The 17,607-nt window shown below is 41.7% G+C and overlaps 2 protein-coding genes across 3 annotated transcripts; one reads left to right on the top strand and one right to left on the bottom strand.

Annotated features, from left to right (window-relative positions):
- Nucleotides 1-9,525: 9,525 nt before the first annotated feature.
- Nucleotides 9,526-11,912, top strand: arl14ep (ADP-ribosylation factor-like 14 effector protein). The gene is made up of 5 exons (XM_021585763.2): nucleotides 9,526-9,851; nucleotides 10,015-10,204; nucleotides 10,304-10,447; nucleotides 10,653-10,714; nucleotides 10,980-11,912. The coding sequence occupies exons 1-5, from the start codon at nucleotides 9,781-9,783 to the stop codon at nucleotides 11,206-11,208; spliced, it is 696 nt and encodes a 231-aa protein (XP_021441438.1). The 5' UTR covers nucleotides 9,526-9,780; the 3' UTR covers nucleotides 11,209-11,912.
- A 462-nt stretch (nucleotides 11,913-12,374) lies between these two features.
- fshb (follicle stimulating hormone subunit beta) lies at nucleotides 12,375-17,044 on the bottom strand. 2 transcript variants are annotated; one of them, XM_036963146.1, is made up of 3 exons: nucleotides 16,773-17,044; nucleotides 14,111-14,332; nucleotides 12,375-12,728 (listed from the first exon to the last, which is right to left on the bottom strand). In XM_036963146.1, the coding sequence occupies exons 1-3, from the start codon at nucleotides 16,854-16,856 to the stop codon at nucleotides 12,501-12,503; spliced, it is 534 nt and encodes a 177-aa protein (XP_036819041.1). In that variant the 5' UTR covers nucleotides 16,857-17,044; the 3' UTR covers nucleotides 12,375-12,500.
- Between the last annotated feature and the right edge of the window lie 563 nt (nucleotides 17,045-17,607).

Genomic DNA, 17,607 nt, shown 5'->3' with positions numbered 1-17,607 from the left:
TTGATGTTTGGATGAAAATGTACCCAAATGAGACTGCCTATTTCTCAGGCCCAGAATCTAGGATATGCATATAATTGTTAGGATAGAATTAGGCTAGAAAACACTCTTAAGTTTCCAAAACTCTCAAATATTGTCTGTGAGTATAATAAAACTGATATTGCAGGCGAAAACATGAGGAAAATAAATCCCGGAAGTGTTGTTTTTCCTGAAAGCTCTGTTCCGTAGCCTGCCTTCGCTCCATTTAAAGGGATATCAACCAGATTAATTTTCCTATGGCTTCCCCATGGTGTGAACAGTCTTTAGACAGTTTCAGGCTTTTATTTTGAAAAATTAGCGAGAAAGATCACATCGTGTCATTGGATGGCTGGGAGCCAGCAGCGTTTTGCATGCGCAACAGCTTGGAGCAGACATTTTCTCTCTCTCTCTCCTATTGAAGAAGCTACAGTCCCGGTTGAAATATTATTGATTATATATTGTAAAAACAACCTGATGATTGATTATAAAAAACATTTGACATGTTTCTACGAACATTACGGATACTAATTGGAATTTTCGTCTGCGATGTCGTGACCGCTCGAGCCTGTGGATTTCTGAACAAAACGCGCCAACCAAATGGAGGTATTTTGGATATAAAAATAATCTTTATTGAACAAAAGGAACATTTATTGTGTAACTGGGAGTCTCGTGAGTGCAAACATCCGAAGATCAAAGATAAGCGATTCATTTTATTGCTTTTCTGACTTTCGTGACCAATCTACTTGGCTGCTAGCTGTTTGTAATGTTTTGTCTCCTGAGAGAGGTGTCCTTATATAAACGTTTGGTATGCTTTCGCCGAAAAGCTTTTTTGAAATCTGACACGCCAGGTGGATTAACAACAAGCTAAGCTGTGTTTTGCAATATTGCACTTGTGATTTCATGAAAATTAAATATTTTTTGTAATTTAATTTGAATTTAGCACTCTGCAATTCAGCGGTCGTTGACAAAAATGATCCCACTAACGGGATGGGTGCATCAAGAAGTTAAGATCATAACCACCTTACACCCTAGACCCACTTCAATTTGCTTACCGCCCCAATAGAGCCACAGACGATGCCCTATCCCACCTGGAAAAGAGGAATACCCATGTAAGAATGCTGTTCATTGACTATAGCTCTGCCTTCAACACAATAGTACTCTCCAAGCTCGGGGACCTGTCTGAACGCCGCTCTGTGCAACTTGGGCCGCCCCCAGGTGGTGAAGGTAGGAAACAACATCTCCACTTCACTGATCCTCAACACAGGGGCACCACAAGGTTACGTACTCAGCCCCCTCCTGTACACCCTGTTCACCCATGACTGCGTAACCACACACACCAACTCAAGCATCAAGTCTGCAGGTGACAACCATAGTAGGCCTGATTACCAACAATGACGAGACAGCCTACAGGGAGGTGGTGAGGGCCCTGGCGGAGTTGTGCCAGGAAAATAACCTCTCCCTCAACATCAACAAAATGAAGGAGCTAATCGTTAACTTGAGGGAAAAGCAGCGGGAGCATGCCCATATCCACATAGACGGGACCGCATTGGAGAAGGTGGAAAGCTTCAAGTTCCTCGGTGTACACATCACTGACGATTTGAAATGGTCCACCCCCACAGACAGTGTGGTGAAGAAGGCACAACAGCGTCTCTTCAACCTCAGTAGGCTGAAAACATTTTTGGCTTGGCCCTAAGACCCTCAAACTTTTACAGATGCACAATTGAGAGCATCACCACCTGGTACGGCAACTGCATCGCCCGCCACCACAGGGCTCTCCAGAGGGTGGTGCGGTCTACCCAACACATCACCGGAGGACACACTACCTGCCCTCAGGACACCTACAGAACCTGTTATCACAGGCACGCCAAAAAGATCAACCTCCCAAGCAAAGGCCTGTTCACCCCGTTATCATCCAGAAGGTGAGGTCAATACAGGAGCAACAAAGCTGGGACAGAGAGTCTGAAAAACCACTTCTATCTCAAGGCCATCAGGAATGTTAAGTAGCCATCACTAGCCACCTTCCACCCAGTTACTCAAACCTGCACCTTAGAGGCTGCTGCCCTATATACATAGATATGGAATCACTGGTCACCTTAATGTTTACATATTTCTTTACACATTTCATATGTATATACTGTATTCTATTTGAGTCAATGCCACATTGCTCATCCTAATATTTATATATTTCTTAATTCCATTTTAGATGTGTGTATTGTTAGATAATACTGCACTGTTGGAGCTAGGAACACAAGCATTTTGCTACACCATCTGCTAAATATGTGTATGTTACCAATAACGTTTGATTTGATGAGAGAAGATTTGAAATAGACAAAATGGTAGCATACACATTGTTGGATTACTTCATGGAGCCCCCAAAAAATTATCAGAGCATTTTCGAAATACAAACGAACCACATGGAATTAGACATTTTAAAATATAAATGTTTGACCAAATCGAGAACTAAGATAGTGTTGCCAAGTTAAGGTTGATTGCAAATGATCTGTGCTAAGCCAAACAGTACCTATCCTGTAACCGCTAATGGAACATCACAACATTGGTAGCCCGTTGCAATCTGCTAGCTATGTATCACAATCACATTGAACAACCATGATCAAAAACACAACTAATCTCATTTGTAAAAATTCTGAGTCTGACAAATTGAGCACAGGCATCATTAGTCACCATCAAGTTGTCAAATGCAGCACGGGGCAGCAGGGTGGCCCAGCTGTGAAGAGCGTTGGGCCAGTAACCTAAAGATTGCTTGTTCGAATCCCCTAGCCGACTAGGTGAACAATCTGTGACAACACTGTCACTGTCCAGCTATTGAAGTTGTGTTGCAATCTTATGGCAAGATCCCAATTTATTATTTCGCAATCATGTCATCATGACCATTGGGGGTAGTTAGATAGCGAGTTAGCTAAATGCTAGCAAATTATATGATTTTCTGATGACATCAGTGATGTTGACGTTAGTTGGCTAACTAACTAGGTAGCGTTTTCTAGGTAACTACTAGTAGCTAGCTAACTTGTTAGCAAGTTGTTTATTAACGCAGAAAGCTAGCCACATAACTCATTTAAACTCCATAAACACCTCACATTTGAACTGTTAGGCATTGCCTTAACCACGTTATTATGTGGCTCGTACGCTGTTTTTCTATAACTAGCTATTTAGAAGAGCTAACTAGCTAATGTGAGCTCTATCGGTAAACGAAAACATGCCTGCTTAGCACGCTACCGTTAGCTATGGCTCAAGGGCTAACTCTGGCTGGCGGTGGTGGATTCTAGCTACCAAGTTCGTCAGCTAGCTATTCCAGTAGACAGAAGTAGAAAAAGACAACTGTATCATGTCCAAACTGGCATTTCAAGAAAATAAACTATCCTACGCAACACAAAAAGTCAGATTTGGTGGCTTGCCTGAGTTTGTTACCGATAGTCACCCCGTTTCGTAGCGACTAGCCAGACAGATCCCACGAAATCCTGCTGCACGGTCGGTGTAGTCAATCATGTGACTTGAGCAGGAAATAGGTAGAGCTAGGCCTAAATACATTTCAGCCGAAGCCACAAAGATTTGTCAGTGTTGACACACATAGCCTAGATACAGCTAAAATGAATACATTATTGCGAATGCCACATATTTAACTGCACCACCCCCCGGCCTTGACCAAAACTGATCTGATCGATTGCACATGACGTCACGACAACAATTTGTAAACTCGGTCCATTTTGAAGAGGGGTCGCTATGTATGCTGCGTTCAGAACACCTGTGAACTCGGACAAATACGGTCAAATCATGACCTCAGTGATCTTCGTGTCGGAAAGTCGGAGATCTAGAATGAGGCCCGAGTTCTGGAGTTGGAATTCCAAATCGGATGACCGTTCAAATCGAGCTCGTTCAAGTAGAGTTCGTTTTTTTTCGGAGTTCCAAGCTCCCAGTTGTTCTGAGCGCGGCAATATTTCTGGAAGATGTGGGTACTTTAGCAAACGATATCATTCACGCATTATTTATTTAACCGTTATCAGGGAGTCATGCTGAGACCAATTTCTCTTTTACATATGAGCCCTGGATTACATAAATTACAGAAAATAGAAATGCAAGCCGAAAGAAAACACGGTCATAAAGAATGTATTTCCATGTTTCCCTTGTTGCTTTGTAATATAAATTGGAAAAGATGGGCATGGAGAATAAACGATATCACGATATCGTGGAGAATAAACGATATCACGATATCATGGAGAATAAACGATATCATTTCCGGTAGGTTGTGCACACTAAAGGAAACAAAGATGATCCATTAGATTGATAAAATAGTCGAGTGACCGCTCTAAAGTGAGGAAATGGAATGGAGTCCCTGGAGAAGGCGGTCAGGAGTAGTGCAGTTTTATCATGAGGAGACGTATACTTAGAAAACGGAGGAGGAATGAAGGGAAATTGAGAGGGAGAGAAGGTCTAACAGAGAAAGAGAGGGAGATTGAGTCGGATGAGAATATTGGGGGAAAGGGAGTTGGTTTATTAAAGAAGAAGGGAGAAAGAGGGGGGAGATTGAGTCGGATAAGAATATTGGGGAAAAGGGAGATGGTTTGTTAAAGAAGAAGGAAGAAAGAGATGGGGAGATTGAGTCGGATAAGAATATTGGGGAAAAGAGAGATGGTTTGTTAAAGAAGAAGGGAGAAAGAGAGGGGAGATTGAGTCGGATAAGAATATTGGGGAAAAGGGAGATGGTTTGTTAAAGAAGAAGGGGACAAAATGTAAGCTGAGGGAGCTGAAGACAGGAGGAGAAATGGAAGTGAATGAGGGTGGAGTATCGGAGGTGGTAAATGCGTAAAGTTATTGGAGACCGAGGTGTGCACGGATGATCAGGATAAAGAAGAGTCTGTGACAGTAGGAGTGAAGTTTATGGAAAAAGTGATTTGCCTTTTGGCTGATCCATTTGTGGTTTCACGGTGGATGAAAAAAAAGTTTGGTCATGTGGAATCGGTGAGGGTAACTAGAAGTGGTCTAGTGATAATTGTTTGTGTTTCTGTTGGGCACAGGAAGAATGCGCTCGAAGTAAAACGAATGGGGGCAATAAAAGTGAATAGTTTCGTTCTCAAGAAAAAGGCACCAATGAAAGGAGTGATAACTGGGATAGCAGTAGATGTAAAAGTTGACCAGCTGAGGGCAAAGATTCCCGGTGTATGTGATGCTCGTCGTTTAATGCGACGCAGACAGGGTGGTGAGAGTGGGGAAACAGAAGAGTCATTGTCTGTTCTTTTGACTTTTGAAGTTGAGTCTTTGCCTGACAGTGAATAAAGGATATATAAAGGTATCCTGTACAAGCTTATGTGCCGAACACATTAAGATGTTACAGGTGTCAAGCTTATGGGCATGTGGCAGCAGTGTGTAGGAGGGAGGGTCCAAGGTCTGAGAAATGTGCAGAAGGGCTATTGTAATGGGAATTTTAGTGTTTGTGCTTTTCTTTATAACACGTTTCTGTATTATATTCATATGCTGTTATAATAACCAATTTCTGTGTTCATGCAAGTGGCTGACTGTACAAATCACCCCTATCAGTGGCTGCAATTCGGCAGTACGCCCAGATCGTGTTTTGAAAACGAATGACGTTGTTTGAGAACAAACTAAAGATATCTCGGTTTCAAGGTCTCAGCTAAGAGAGGAGAAGCCTCCTGAGGTATTGGTCTGTCACATGTTATGAAACAGTATTTGTCTGTTACATAAATTAAACAAAACGGTAATGATTCATTAGTTATGCTAAATCATGCAAATATAACTTGTCTGTGTATAGCCAAAATATAACACAACTGCTGGGTCAGCCCAGGAAGAGCTCCTGATTGATGTGTACTATGGTGCATTGAGTTGGTTGGAACCTCTCCAGGGCGCTGACAATAAACAATGATTCATATAAGATTTACTTTGAGTGGCCCTGTGTAACACAATATCCAAGACACTATATAACTGGGTTTTGGCCTTATTTAATCGCTCTTTGCGTTTTATTTTATTTAACTAGACAAGTCAGTTAAGAACAAAGCTCTATGGGACTCCCAATCACAGCCGGTTGTGATATAGCCTGAAATCAAACCAGGGTCTGTAGTTGCTCCTCTAGCACTGAGATGCAGTGCTTTAGACTGCCACGCCACTCGGGAGCCCCACTGATTAATATAGAAATAATTGGTATTGGTGGGAGACTATATAACTGTGTTTTGGCCTTATTTAATCGCTCTTTGTTTTAAAATAGGATTAAATATATCTGATGCCTATGGAATTGACAATGGTATTCCTCAAGGTAGTGCTATCAGTCCTGTTTTGTTAAACATTTTGATTAATGATGTGTTTTCAAATGTAGGTAAGGGTATTGGGACTTGCCTATATGCTGAGGATGGAGCTATTTGGAAGAGGAGAAGGAATATCTCTCATGTGAACTTCTATTCAACAAGCGATATTGGATGTTGAAAGATGGTCGAATAACTGGAGTTTAAAATTGTGGGTGGCGAAATCTTGCTGAATGTTCTTCTCAAACAAGAAAGTTGCTGATAATATACTGTTGTTTCTGTATGGACAACCTATGGGGAGAGTTTTGAAGTACAAATATTTGGGTATATGGTTCAATGAGCGATATAAACTCAAACTCAAAAAAAGAAACATCCCTTTTTCAGGACTGTGTCTTTCAAAGGTAATTCGTAAAAATCCAAATAGCTTCTCAGATCTTCATTGTAAAGGGTTTAAACACAGTTTCCCGTGCTTGTTCAATGAACCATAAACAATTAATGAACATGCACCTGTGGAATGACACTAACAGCTTACAGACGGTAGGCAATTAAGGTCACAGTTATGAAAACTTAGGACACTAAAGAGGCCTTTCTACTGACTCTGAAAAACACCAAAAGAAAGATGCCCAGGGTCCCTGCTCATCTGCTTGAACATGCCTTAGGCATGCTGCAAGGATGCTTGAGGACTGCAGATGTGGCCAGGGCAATGAATTGCAATGTCTGTACTGTGAGACGCCTAAGACAGCGCTACAGGGAGACAGGATGGACAGCTGATCGTCCTTGCAGTGGCAGACCACGTGTAACAACACCTGCACAGGATCGGTACATCTGTACTTCACACCTGCGGGACAGGTAGAGGATGGCAACAACAACTGCCCGAGTTACACCAGGAACGCACAATCCCTCCATCAGTGCTCAGACTGTCTGCAATAGGCTGAGAGAGGCTGGACTGAGGGCTTGTAGGCCTGTTGTAAGGCAGGTCTTCACCAGACATCACCGGCAACAATGTCAGCTATGGGCACAAACCCACCGTCGCTGGACCAGACAGGACTGGCAAAAAGTGCTTTTGTCGCGGTTTTGTCTCACCAGGGGTGATGGTCAGAATGTCAGTGTTCTGCCGTGCCAGTGAAGAGCCCGGATCTCAATCCCATTGAGCACGTCTGGGACCTGTTGGATCGGAGGGTGAGGGCTATGGCCATTCCCCCCAGAAATGTCTTGGAACTTGCAGGTGCCTTGGTGGACGAGTGGGATAACATCTCACAGTAAGAACTGGCAAATCTGGTGCAGTCCATGAGGAGGAGATGCACTGCAGTACTTAATGCAGCTGGTGGCCACACCAGATACTGTTACTTTTGATTTTGACCCCCCTTTGTTTAGGGACACATTATTCCATTTCTGTTAGTCACATGTCTGTGGAATTTGTTCAGTTTATGTATCAGTTGTTGAATCTTGTTATGTTCATACAAATATATACACATGTTAAATTTGCTGAAAATAATTACAGTTGACAGTGAGAGGACTTTTCTTTTTTTGCTGAGTTTACATCGAAAGAGCATGTCATAATTGTTCAAACAAAGTGTTAGAAGGTGGTGGATCTTATGCGTTCGGTCTCTGGTTATGAATTATGTTTTTTTTATTTTTTATTATTTATTATTATTTTTCACCTTTATTTAACAAGGTAGGCAAGTTGAGAACAAGTTCTCATTTACAATTGCGACCTGGCCAACAACACAGAGTTACACATGGAGTAAAACAAACATACAGTCAATAATACAATAGAATAATACGTCTGTATACAATGTGAGCAAATGAGGTGAGATGAGGGAGGTAAAGGCAAAAAAAAAAGGCCATGGTGGCGAAGTAAATACAATATAGCAAGTAAAACACTGGAATGGTAGATTTGCAGTGGAAGAATGTGAAAAGTAGAAATATAAATAATGGGGTGCAAAGGAGAAAAATAAATAAATATGGTTACTCCAAGATCCTGTTGTTGATCTAACCTTGGTAGAGAAAAGGAAAGATTAGTCAGAAGACAGTCATATAGTGACACTGGTTGACAATTACATTGGTAAAAGTTTTTATGCATTTTTAGCGCTTTTTACAGATGGATCCATTGACCCAAATAGTGAGTCGCACAGGAGCTATCGTTTACTTTCCTGAATTTGATGTGCAGATATGTTGAAGACTAACAGAGAACTGTCAGTATACTCGGTTGAATTGTTGGCGATAGTAGTTGCCCTCCAGTGGGTGGAGGACATACAACCTGTCAGAATTATAGTGGGCTCAGATTCCCTTTGTGTATTGAATAGTTTATCATCTGGAAAATCTAATAGGAGTGACCAACTATTGGAGGTATTAAGGTTATAATGCAGAATTGAGAGGCTGGGTGTAGATGTGAGATTCTGCTGGGTCCCAGCCCATTCGGGTGTGGAATGGAATTAAATTGTAGACCAGTTAGCCAAAAGAGCTTTAAAACAAGATATAATTTATATTAATGTTCCACCTGTTAGAGGTGAGGTGAAATGTAAGATCAGAGCCATTTTGATAGATGTGTGGCAGAGGAGATGGGACTCTGAGCCAAAGGGCCGTCATTTACAGTATATGTCCTCCAAAGGAAGGTCGGTGGACCAAGATTCATAGGTCAGACTAGGAAGGAAGAGGGGGTGTTTTCTTCATTCCACCTAGGACATTGTACATTGAACTCGTCATTACAGCTGGTTGGCAAGCATGTGAATGGTTTGTGTGTGTATGGAGTGTATGGTCGATGAAATGGTGGAGCATGTGTTGTAATATTGTTGTATGTTAAAATCAAATCTAATGTTATTGGTCACATACACATGGTTAGCAGATGTTATTGCGAATGTAGTGAAATGCTTGTGCGTCTAGTTCTGACAGTGCAGCAATAACTAACATGTAATCTAACAATTCCACAACTACCTAATACACACAAATCTAAGTAATGGAATATGAATATACACATATAAATATATCGATGAGCAATGGCAGAGTGGCATAGGCAAAATGCAATAGATATTATATACATAAGAGATGAGTAATGCAAGATATGTAAATGGCTCGTGATCCATTTATTTAAGTGGCCAATGATTTCAAGTCTGAATGTAGGCAGTTTGTCCGTAATGTGTATGCAGAGGAACAGAGATGGAAAGATTGAAGTGAAGAGTCATTGAGGATGGTGGGGTGTGGAAGGGATTTTGGTGATGTAGGAGGGTGTATTGGAAGTTAGTAGGGCTCTTTTTTCTTCTTTCTCAGAAGTACTGAGTTCGGTAAAAGGATTTAGAAATGTGGAGCTAATCTTGTAAACCGTGATTTACGACACACTCCAGCACAGTAGGTGGCGGCATGCACCTTTAACTTTTGTTTGCAGACCGCAATTTTATCATAGAAGAAGAACCAACACATACATGCGTTGGACTGGAAGCTGTGCTTCGGATAGTTTATATTGCTAATAAATAAATTGACATCAGACCGCACAAGGTTCATCATGCCTGTCACCTGTGCAGTAAACGGCTGCACCAACAAGTTTATCAAAGGGTCAGAAATACGATTTTACAGGTAAGGAGTAAAGGACTTCAAGCTAACGTTGGCTAAGTCGTTCTTCAAATGTTGTCAGCTAGCCGCTATTGAGTTGGCAAGCTAGCTACATTTGGTGTGTTTATGCGTACGCAAGAGAATGCATGCTTGTGTTAAGCAGTGTTTCTTGTCCTATTCTTCTCAGGTTCCCCATCAGTAAGCCTCAGCTTGCCAACCAATGGGTACAAAGTTTGGGGATGAAAAACTTCATCCCTACACCTAACACTTGCCTCTGCTCAGAACATTTTAACCCAGATTGTTTCCGAGACTACAATGGCAAACAGTTTCTTAGGGAAGATGCCGTGCCCACCATTTTCGGTGCTGATTCATCGAAGGTAATGTATGGTTTCATAGTTGCTCAACCCAGTTTAGCCTACTGTCTTTGTTTTGTATTCAGCTAGACTACAATAACAATGTTTAAAAAAATATTGCAGCCTGAATTACGAAAAAGGGGTATGATGACCAAGGACACAAATGCGGCTAACCGCTTCGGTGCACCGTCAGACCGGGAGAGGGCTAAGACGCTGGAGAAGAGCAAGGTCAAGGAGAAACGACATAGTACCCGGGATACTGGCAAGGTGTGTCTATTTTTTAAATATTTTTTATCACCTCTCACAGATGGGTGTCGCCCCTCTAAATGAATGTTAGTGGAAATCCTTTTGCAGAGTATAGCAAGTTTTGGTGAATTTTTGCACAGTTAAGTGCTGTTTTTCAGAGACTTTTGTTTTCACCCCTTGTTTCATCTATCAACATTCACTCAGAGTTATTTTTTTGTTTTTGCAGGGAAGAGGTGATGGCAAAAAACGAGGTGGAGGACGAGGAGGAATCTCCTCCAACACTGACCGGTAAGAGTGGAAACATGTTTCCAGAATCCATCACTGCATGGCTTCCTCGAAGGCTGCAGTGCATGCTTGTTTTCATTATTGCATTTCAAATGGTTGCCTTTTTTACTGGAGAGACTAGTCTGCAAAAATGTGTATCTATGAGAAGGTAAACCAGCAGAAAGCAGTGTCATTCCTTAAATGATGCACACCCAAGTAAGCAAGACGGAGACGATAGTCTCATACAGGCGGCAGGTCAGACGTTCCCATTGTTTTTGTGTATTTGCAGACCGACTATTGGTGCGAAGAGCAAAGTGTATGACAACAAAGGCCGCCTGCTCTCCTGTGGCAAGGACATGTGTGACTGCCTGGACGCGGACTGCATGGGCTGCTTCTACCCCTGCCCCGAGTGTAGCTCCCGCAGGTGTGGTGTGGAGTGCCGCTGTGACCGCAAGTGGCTCTACGAGCAGGTTGAGGTGGAGGGGGGAGAGATCATCCGCAACAAGTACGCTGGCTAGTCTCCAGCGTACGCTGGCTAGTCCTTAGGCTTTGAACTATGACTGTTCTGTTATTTTTCTCATTTTTGTTTCCTGTAGAAAGAGAAGGGACCGAATAAGAAATGGTCTCAAGTTGCCAAAAGATACTTAATCAAATCAAGTTATCACAAGATGTATCAAGAGTAAATTAATAAGAAATAATACTCCCACAATGGTTTCAACCAAGTGTTCAAGTGTTATAAACATTTCATATGTAGTTTAGTTCCTGTACCCGAGAGGCTCAATTCAAGAAAGTGTATGCGCATACACTTTGCCGGTACCTCGCTACGAGAACTCGTGCAAGGAAAAAGAGGTATAGGACGGCGATTTGTTTCCACCTTTTTCGAAAGTATGCATGCCTGAAGAATTTTCCATGTTTCATTTTCTGCCTTTCCTCATTATGTTTTTTGCAATTCTCCACTTGTTTTGATTAGTGATTACATATGTTATTTGTGCCCACAGCTGTCAATTACATTGGTCTTAATTCATATTAAAAAAATATGAGTGTCCAGATTCCAAAAGTTTATAATAATTATCGGCGATGACTGGTGGCTTCTTCAGTATCATGTGTGTGGTGTTGCAACAGTGTCCTAGAAATGTCCACAAGGTGCTAAGTGGTCAAAACAAGTGCTGCTGCTTTACCACAGATAATCTCCATTACAGGATGTTCTGTGCAATTTCACAATTATTTTCTGTGACCTATTTAGGTATATTTTTGGGTAGTGATAAATGACCCATAGTCACAGTTGTGAAGTACAACTTAAGTAGTTTCTTTGGTTATCTGTACTTTTTATGTTTTTGACTACTTTTACTTCACTACATTCCAAAAGAGAATAATGTACTTTTTACTCCATACATTTCCCTGACACCCAAAAGTACTCGTTCCATTTTTAATGCCTAACAGGATAGGAAAATAGTCTAATTCTCACACACACTTATGAAGAGAACATCCCTGGTCTAATTCACACTTATCAAGAAAACATCCCTTCTGCCTCTGATCTGGTGGACTCACTAAGTACATGCTTCATTGGTAAATGATATCTTGTTGGACCCTGCCCCTGGCTATCTGTAAATAAAGTGAGTGCGGTCTGGTTTGTTTAATTATTTATACTTTAACTTTTCATATTTAAGTATATTCTAAAAGCAAATACTTTTAGACTTACTCAAAGTAGTGTTTTATTGCAATAGCACATCAACAATGGAAACGATACCATAGAATAGTCAAACCATTGCTAAACAAACTGTGGCTGCTGCAACAGCCTAACTCTACAGTATTACATTTCTAGTGGGTTTACTATGCAGCTGGGTGTTGCCATGCTTATGCGATCACAGTCGGTGTTGTCCGTCTTGCATTTGATGCAATCGCAGCTCTTGGCAACGGGTATGAAGAGGGGGTTGACCCCGGATGGACAGCCTTCCAGGTAGACCTTCTCGTAGGACCACTCCTTGAAGTTACACACCCCCTGGGAGCGCGGCAGCCATGTGCTCTGATAGTTCAGGTCCTGCCAAAAACAGGTAAATTGACATCATCATAACACTGGCCTGGTCCCAGATATGTTGTAATGTATAGTCAACTCATGGCATGACAATAACCATAGGGCTTGGCAAGACAACTCAAACCGATCTGGGATTTGGCTAATGGAAACCATTTTTTAATGCATGATTCATAATGTTACTCTTCTGGTGCCAATGTGATCTACACAGAACAAAAATAGAAATGCAATATGTACAGTGTTGGTCCCATGTTTCATGAGCTGAAATAAAAAAAATCCCAGAAATGTTCCATACGCACAAAAAGTATATTTCTCTCAAATGTTATGCACAAATTTGTTTACATCCCTTTTAGTAAGCATTTCTCCTTTGCCAATATAATCCATCCACCTGAAAGGTGTGGCATGTCAAGAAACTGATTAAACAGAATGGTCATTACACAGGTGCACCTTGTGCTGGGGACACCAAAAGGCCAATTTAAAATGTGCAGTTTTGTCACAAAACACAATGCCACAGATGTCTTCAGTTTTGAAGGAGACTGACTGGAGCTAGCTAAATTGGAGGAATGTTGCCAGAGAACTGAATGTTAATTTATCTTTTAGAGTATGTCCAACCGGCCTCACAACCCTAGACCATGTGTAACCACACCAGCCCAGGACCTCCACATCTGACTTCTTCACCTGCGGGATCGTCTGGGGGGGCTCTTTTGTGGGGAAAAAACGAATTCTGATTGGCTGGACCTTGCTCCCCAGTGGGTGGGCCTGAACCCTACCCAAGCATGTGAAATCCATAGATTAGGTGCTATTGAATTTATTTCAATTGACTGATTCCCTTATATATGTAACTCAGTAAAATCTTAGAAATTGTTGCATGTTGTGTTAAATTTTTGTTCAGTATATATCAAAGGGCTGCTGATGCAACCTGGTGCAAAGTCAAATAGTAGAATTAATGATTTAGCTCAATTAGCACATACTCCTAGTCAATTAAATTAAACATCAGAAAATGTAGCATGGCTGCACTACAATATATTACACAACAGCTCACATGCAACAGAATATATATTTGTTATTTATTTAACTAGGCAAATCAATCAGGCAAATGGTCAGGCAAATGATACAGCCTGGATTCGAACCAGGGACTATAGTGACGCCTCTTGCACTGAGATACAGTGCCTTAGACCAATGCGCCACTTGAGACCAAAAATATATTTAACTCAATGTAATGAAAAACAATTGTACAGGGGTGTGTTCATCAGGGCACTTTGTGCATCAGAAAATAAAAATGTGTTTCCTATTGGCCAAGTAGGCCCTCCCTGTTTCAGTCAGTCTTGTCCAGTTTGGTACCTAATAAACACACAACCCTAAATAAGTACTGTCTATCCCGATTTAGCTACCGTTGTTTCGCACAGGCCGGCGCAGGTGGTGACGGTGATGCTTCCGTGACAGTCCTCTCTCTCCACGGTGATGGTCATGTTGTTTAGTCGGCAGCCATACCTGCAGTCTGTCCCCGCCCTCACTGGTGTCACCCACAGCGTTGCCATGACGACCAGCTGCAGCGTCTTTAAGTGGGTGCAGTACATAATGCTTCCACAAGGAGAACAGGTCCCTTCAGGAATCTGCGACACAGCAGGGAAACACATGCTGATCAGACCCCTCGCACACGTGCGTCCATGTCCACCAACACCTGAGGCGTTCAGGATACAATATCAAAACAAACTCTGCACCAACTATATTAATTTGGGGACATGTTGAAAAGCATAAAAAATGTATGGCAATTTAGCTAGCTTGCTGTTGCTATCTAATTTGTCATGGGATGTTATTTTACCTGAAATGCACAAGGTCCTCTACTCTAACAATTATTCCACAGATTAATTATCCTCCTTCAGGCTTCTTCTTCTTTGGACTTTATATGGCAGTTGGCAACCAACTTTAAGGTACATTACTACCAACAACTAGACTGGAGTGTGAACCTCAGTTCATCTTTCAATCACCCACATGTGTATATGCTCCTAAAAACCAATGAGGAGATGGGAGAGGCGGGACTTGCAGCGTGTCAAGCAGAATAGAACCAAGTTATATTTTAGCGCCTGGCTACGCAGACGTGCACGGGCAGTGTGGGTGTAATGATTGAATATCATGTATGTATATATTTATTTTGCAACACCCGCGCATGCGACACGAGCGGTGTGGTAAGCATGTTACCAATGAGTAGATGGGAGAGGCAGGACTTGCAGCACATCAAGCATCACAAATGGAACCAAGTTCTATTTTAGAGCCTGGCTATGCAGACACGCTCAAGCAGTGTGGGTGCAATGATTGAATAACATGTATGTGTACATTTATTTTGTAACGCGAGCGGTGTGGTCAGCATGTTACCAATGTGCCATCTCCTTGGTTTTTAGGAGCATATACCCACGTGGGTGATTGAAAGATGAACTGAGGTCCACAGTCCAATCCCAAGACAAATTAGCTAGCAAAGGCAAGCTAGCTAGCTAAATTGCCATAAATACTTAATGCTTTTCAACCTGCCCCCAAATTAATATAGTTGGTTCAGAGTTCGTTTTGATATTTCAACCTGCGTGTCCTGATTGCGTCTGGTGTGGGTGGACAAAATCAACATGCTTGCGATGGTGCATGTGCTAGCGCTCTGATCGGCATGTTACATTCTGACCACACCGCTCTCAGCATATGCGCAAGCGTTACAAAATAAATTTACACCGATGTTATTCAATGATTGCACACACACACACTGCTCGGGCGTGTCTACATAGCCAGGCACTAAAATAGAACTTGCAGTGCAAGACGGGTCACTACAGTCCCTGGTTCTTATCCAAGCTGTATCACAGCCGGCCGTGATTTGGAGTCCCATAGAAACGGCGCACAATTGGCCCAGCGTCGTCCGGTTTGGCCATCATTGTAAATAAGAATTTGTTCTTAACTGACTTGCCTAGTTAAATAGTTCAATGTAAAAAAAAAATGAAATAAAAATATTTAAATTGCTGTGGGTCTGTTAAAGCTGTTTGTCAGAGATAATGCCGTCAAAATCTGAGATATACTGAAATCACCTAAAGAATACAGACAAGGTCAGATGAGTCATTTTCTATTTGGTCACCAGCCAAAACCAATAGTAGATTTGGGAGGAAAAAGATAGCATGCCGTTGGAAGCTACTTTGCTCATTGGGAAAGAGAATAGATGTTGTTCTACATCAACATAGCCCTCTTAGACCTTTGTGGCCAGGATGAATGGAATGAGCTTAAGGCTATTGTTACTCTGCCATGGACAAGATAAGATCGTCTATAAAACTTCATTTGATGTAATTTAATGCGGGAATCCTGGGGGGGAAAGAAGGGAGGACAAATGTATCACCAAAATTATGTTGAATTAGATTGCATTAAATGTTCAGATTAAACCGTCAATTAGTTTATCAAATGATCTGTAACGCCCTAAAATGATGTGCTAGACTGAGTCTTTTGAAATGAGGAAAAATGTATTGTTATTATTGTAGTATTATGTTATTGCATAAGAAACAGCTACAGCCCGGGTACCGAAGTCAATTAGAAGGTGAAAAGGGGAGACAATTAAGAGATGACATTACATCAGAATCTTAGTTTGAATATCAAATCTCATGAAAGCCTTTCAACTTTTCAACAATAGTGACAATTTAACATTCACGCAATTTAAAACCCATTAGAATTCAAATGAGCATTGCAACCTCAATTTGTCAATGGTCGTTCTCCCATATTTTTCTTCTACTCAGATTAGTCACGTTGAAAAGATCTCAGTAAGTGATGAAAATATTTTCCAACTATTCCAAGTGTATACTGTCTTTGAACCCTTCCAGATCAAGTTCTTCCTCTCTCCACAAGCTGTATCATCTATTTTGAGCATGACAAATACAAACATTACAGTCAAACATAAAGATTCAGGGAAAACACGCACGCCATTCAGATATACACTAGGCTACACACACACACACGAAGGAATTACATTTACAGGCAGAGATAGTCAATGAGATCAGCAGTGTACACAGAAGCCTGCAAAGTCAACATGCTCACCTGTTGGGTTCTCCCTTTTGATTTAGCGACGAAGGAGGGTTGCCCCAGCTCTTTTATCCTCTCAGCACCTATAAACATTATCATACGGGTATTGCTCCATCTTTGACTGCTTTCATCCGACAAGGACCTTTCTTAAACCTTGCACGGGGGTGGACTCAAATCTCTTAAGCTCCGTTGCCTTGGAATAGTGAGGTTTTTCCTACCTGTCTGTCTATGTGTAAATATAGTGGTTTAGCTCCTTTGGTACGCGGATAGGCTCAGGTCTGTAACTCAAGGTCAATACACCCACACAAGGGGAGCAAACTCGTGTATTTAGAATATCTGTATCAAAACACAAGGCAGAATGGCTTAAATGGATCAGCAATGTGTGTGCTCCCATTAGAACCAACATGTAACACTGCCAATGCATGGAAAAACCCATATAACACCTGCATGTTCAATACTGTAGGTGCCTGTCAGCCCCCTCTCAGAAAGAGGACAGCACGCCAAATCTTCAGTGTCATTTCAAAGACTCGGACAGTGTTGTCCGCACTATAGATATTCCTTGGATACATTGATATGTAACAGAGATGGTTGTGTGACTACACTTGTAGAAGTCCCGGGTTCAAACTCTGTCAGTCACAAATACAGTGATTGACCAATGCTTCCAATGGTTGACAATAACACTTCTGGTCTATTTGACCAATGCCTATGAAAGCACTTGGTTGACAATCCCATTCTGTGGTGCATCATCATTATTGCATTCCCCTCTGAACCATTGGCTCCCTTTATAAGTTCCCAATGCATAAGATGGGTAAATCAAGGCATATCTCTAAGGAATCTTATTTGTCATAGG

This window comes from Oncorhynchus mykiss, chromosome 26 (genome assembly GCF_013265735.2).
Source record: "Oncorhynchus mykiss isolate Arlee chromosome 26, USDA_OmykA_1.1, whole genome shotgun sequence".
NCBI classification, from domain to species: Eukaryota; Metazoa; Chordata; class Actinopteri; order Salmoniformes; family Salmonidae; genus Oncorhynchus; species Oncorhynchus mykiss.
This window is presented reverse-complemented; position numbering and strand designations above follow the sequence as displayed.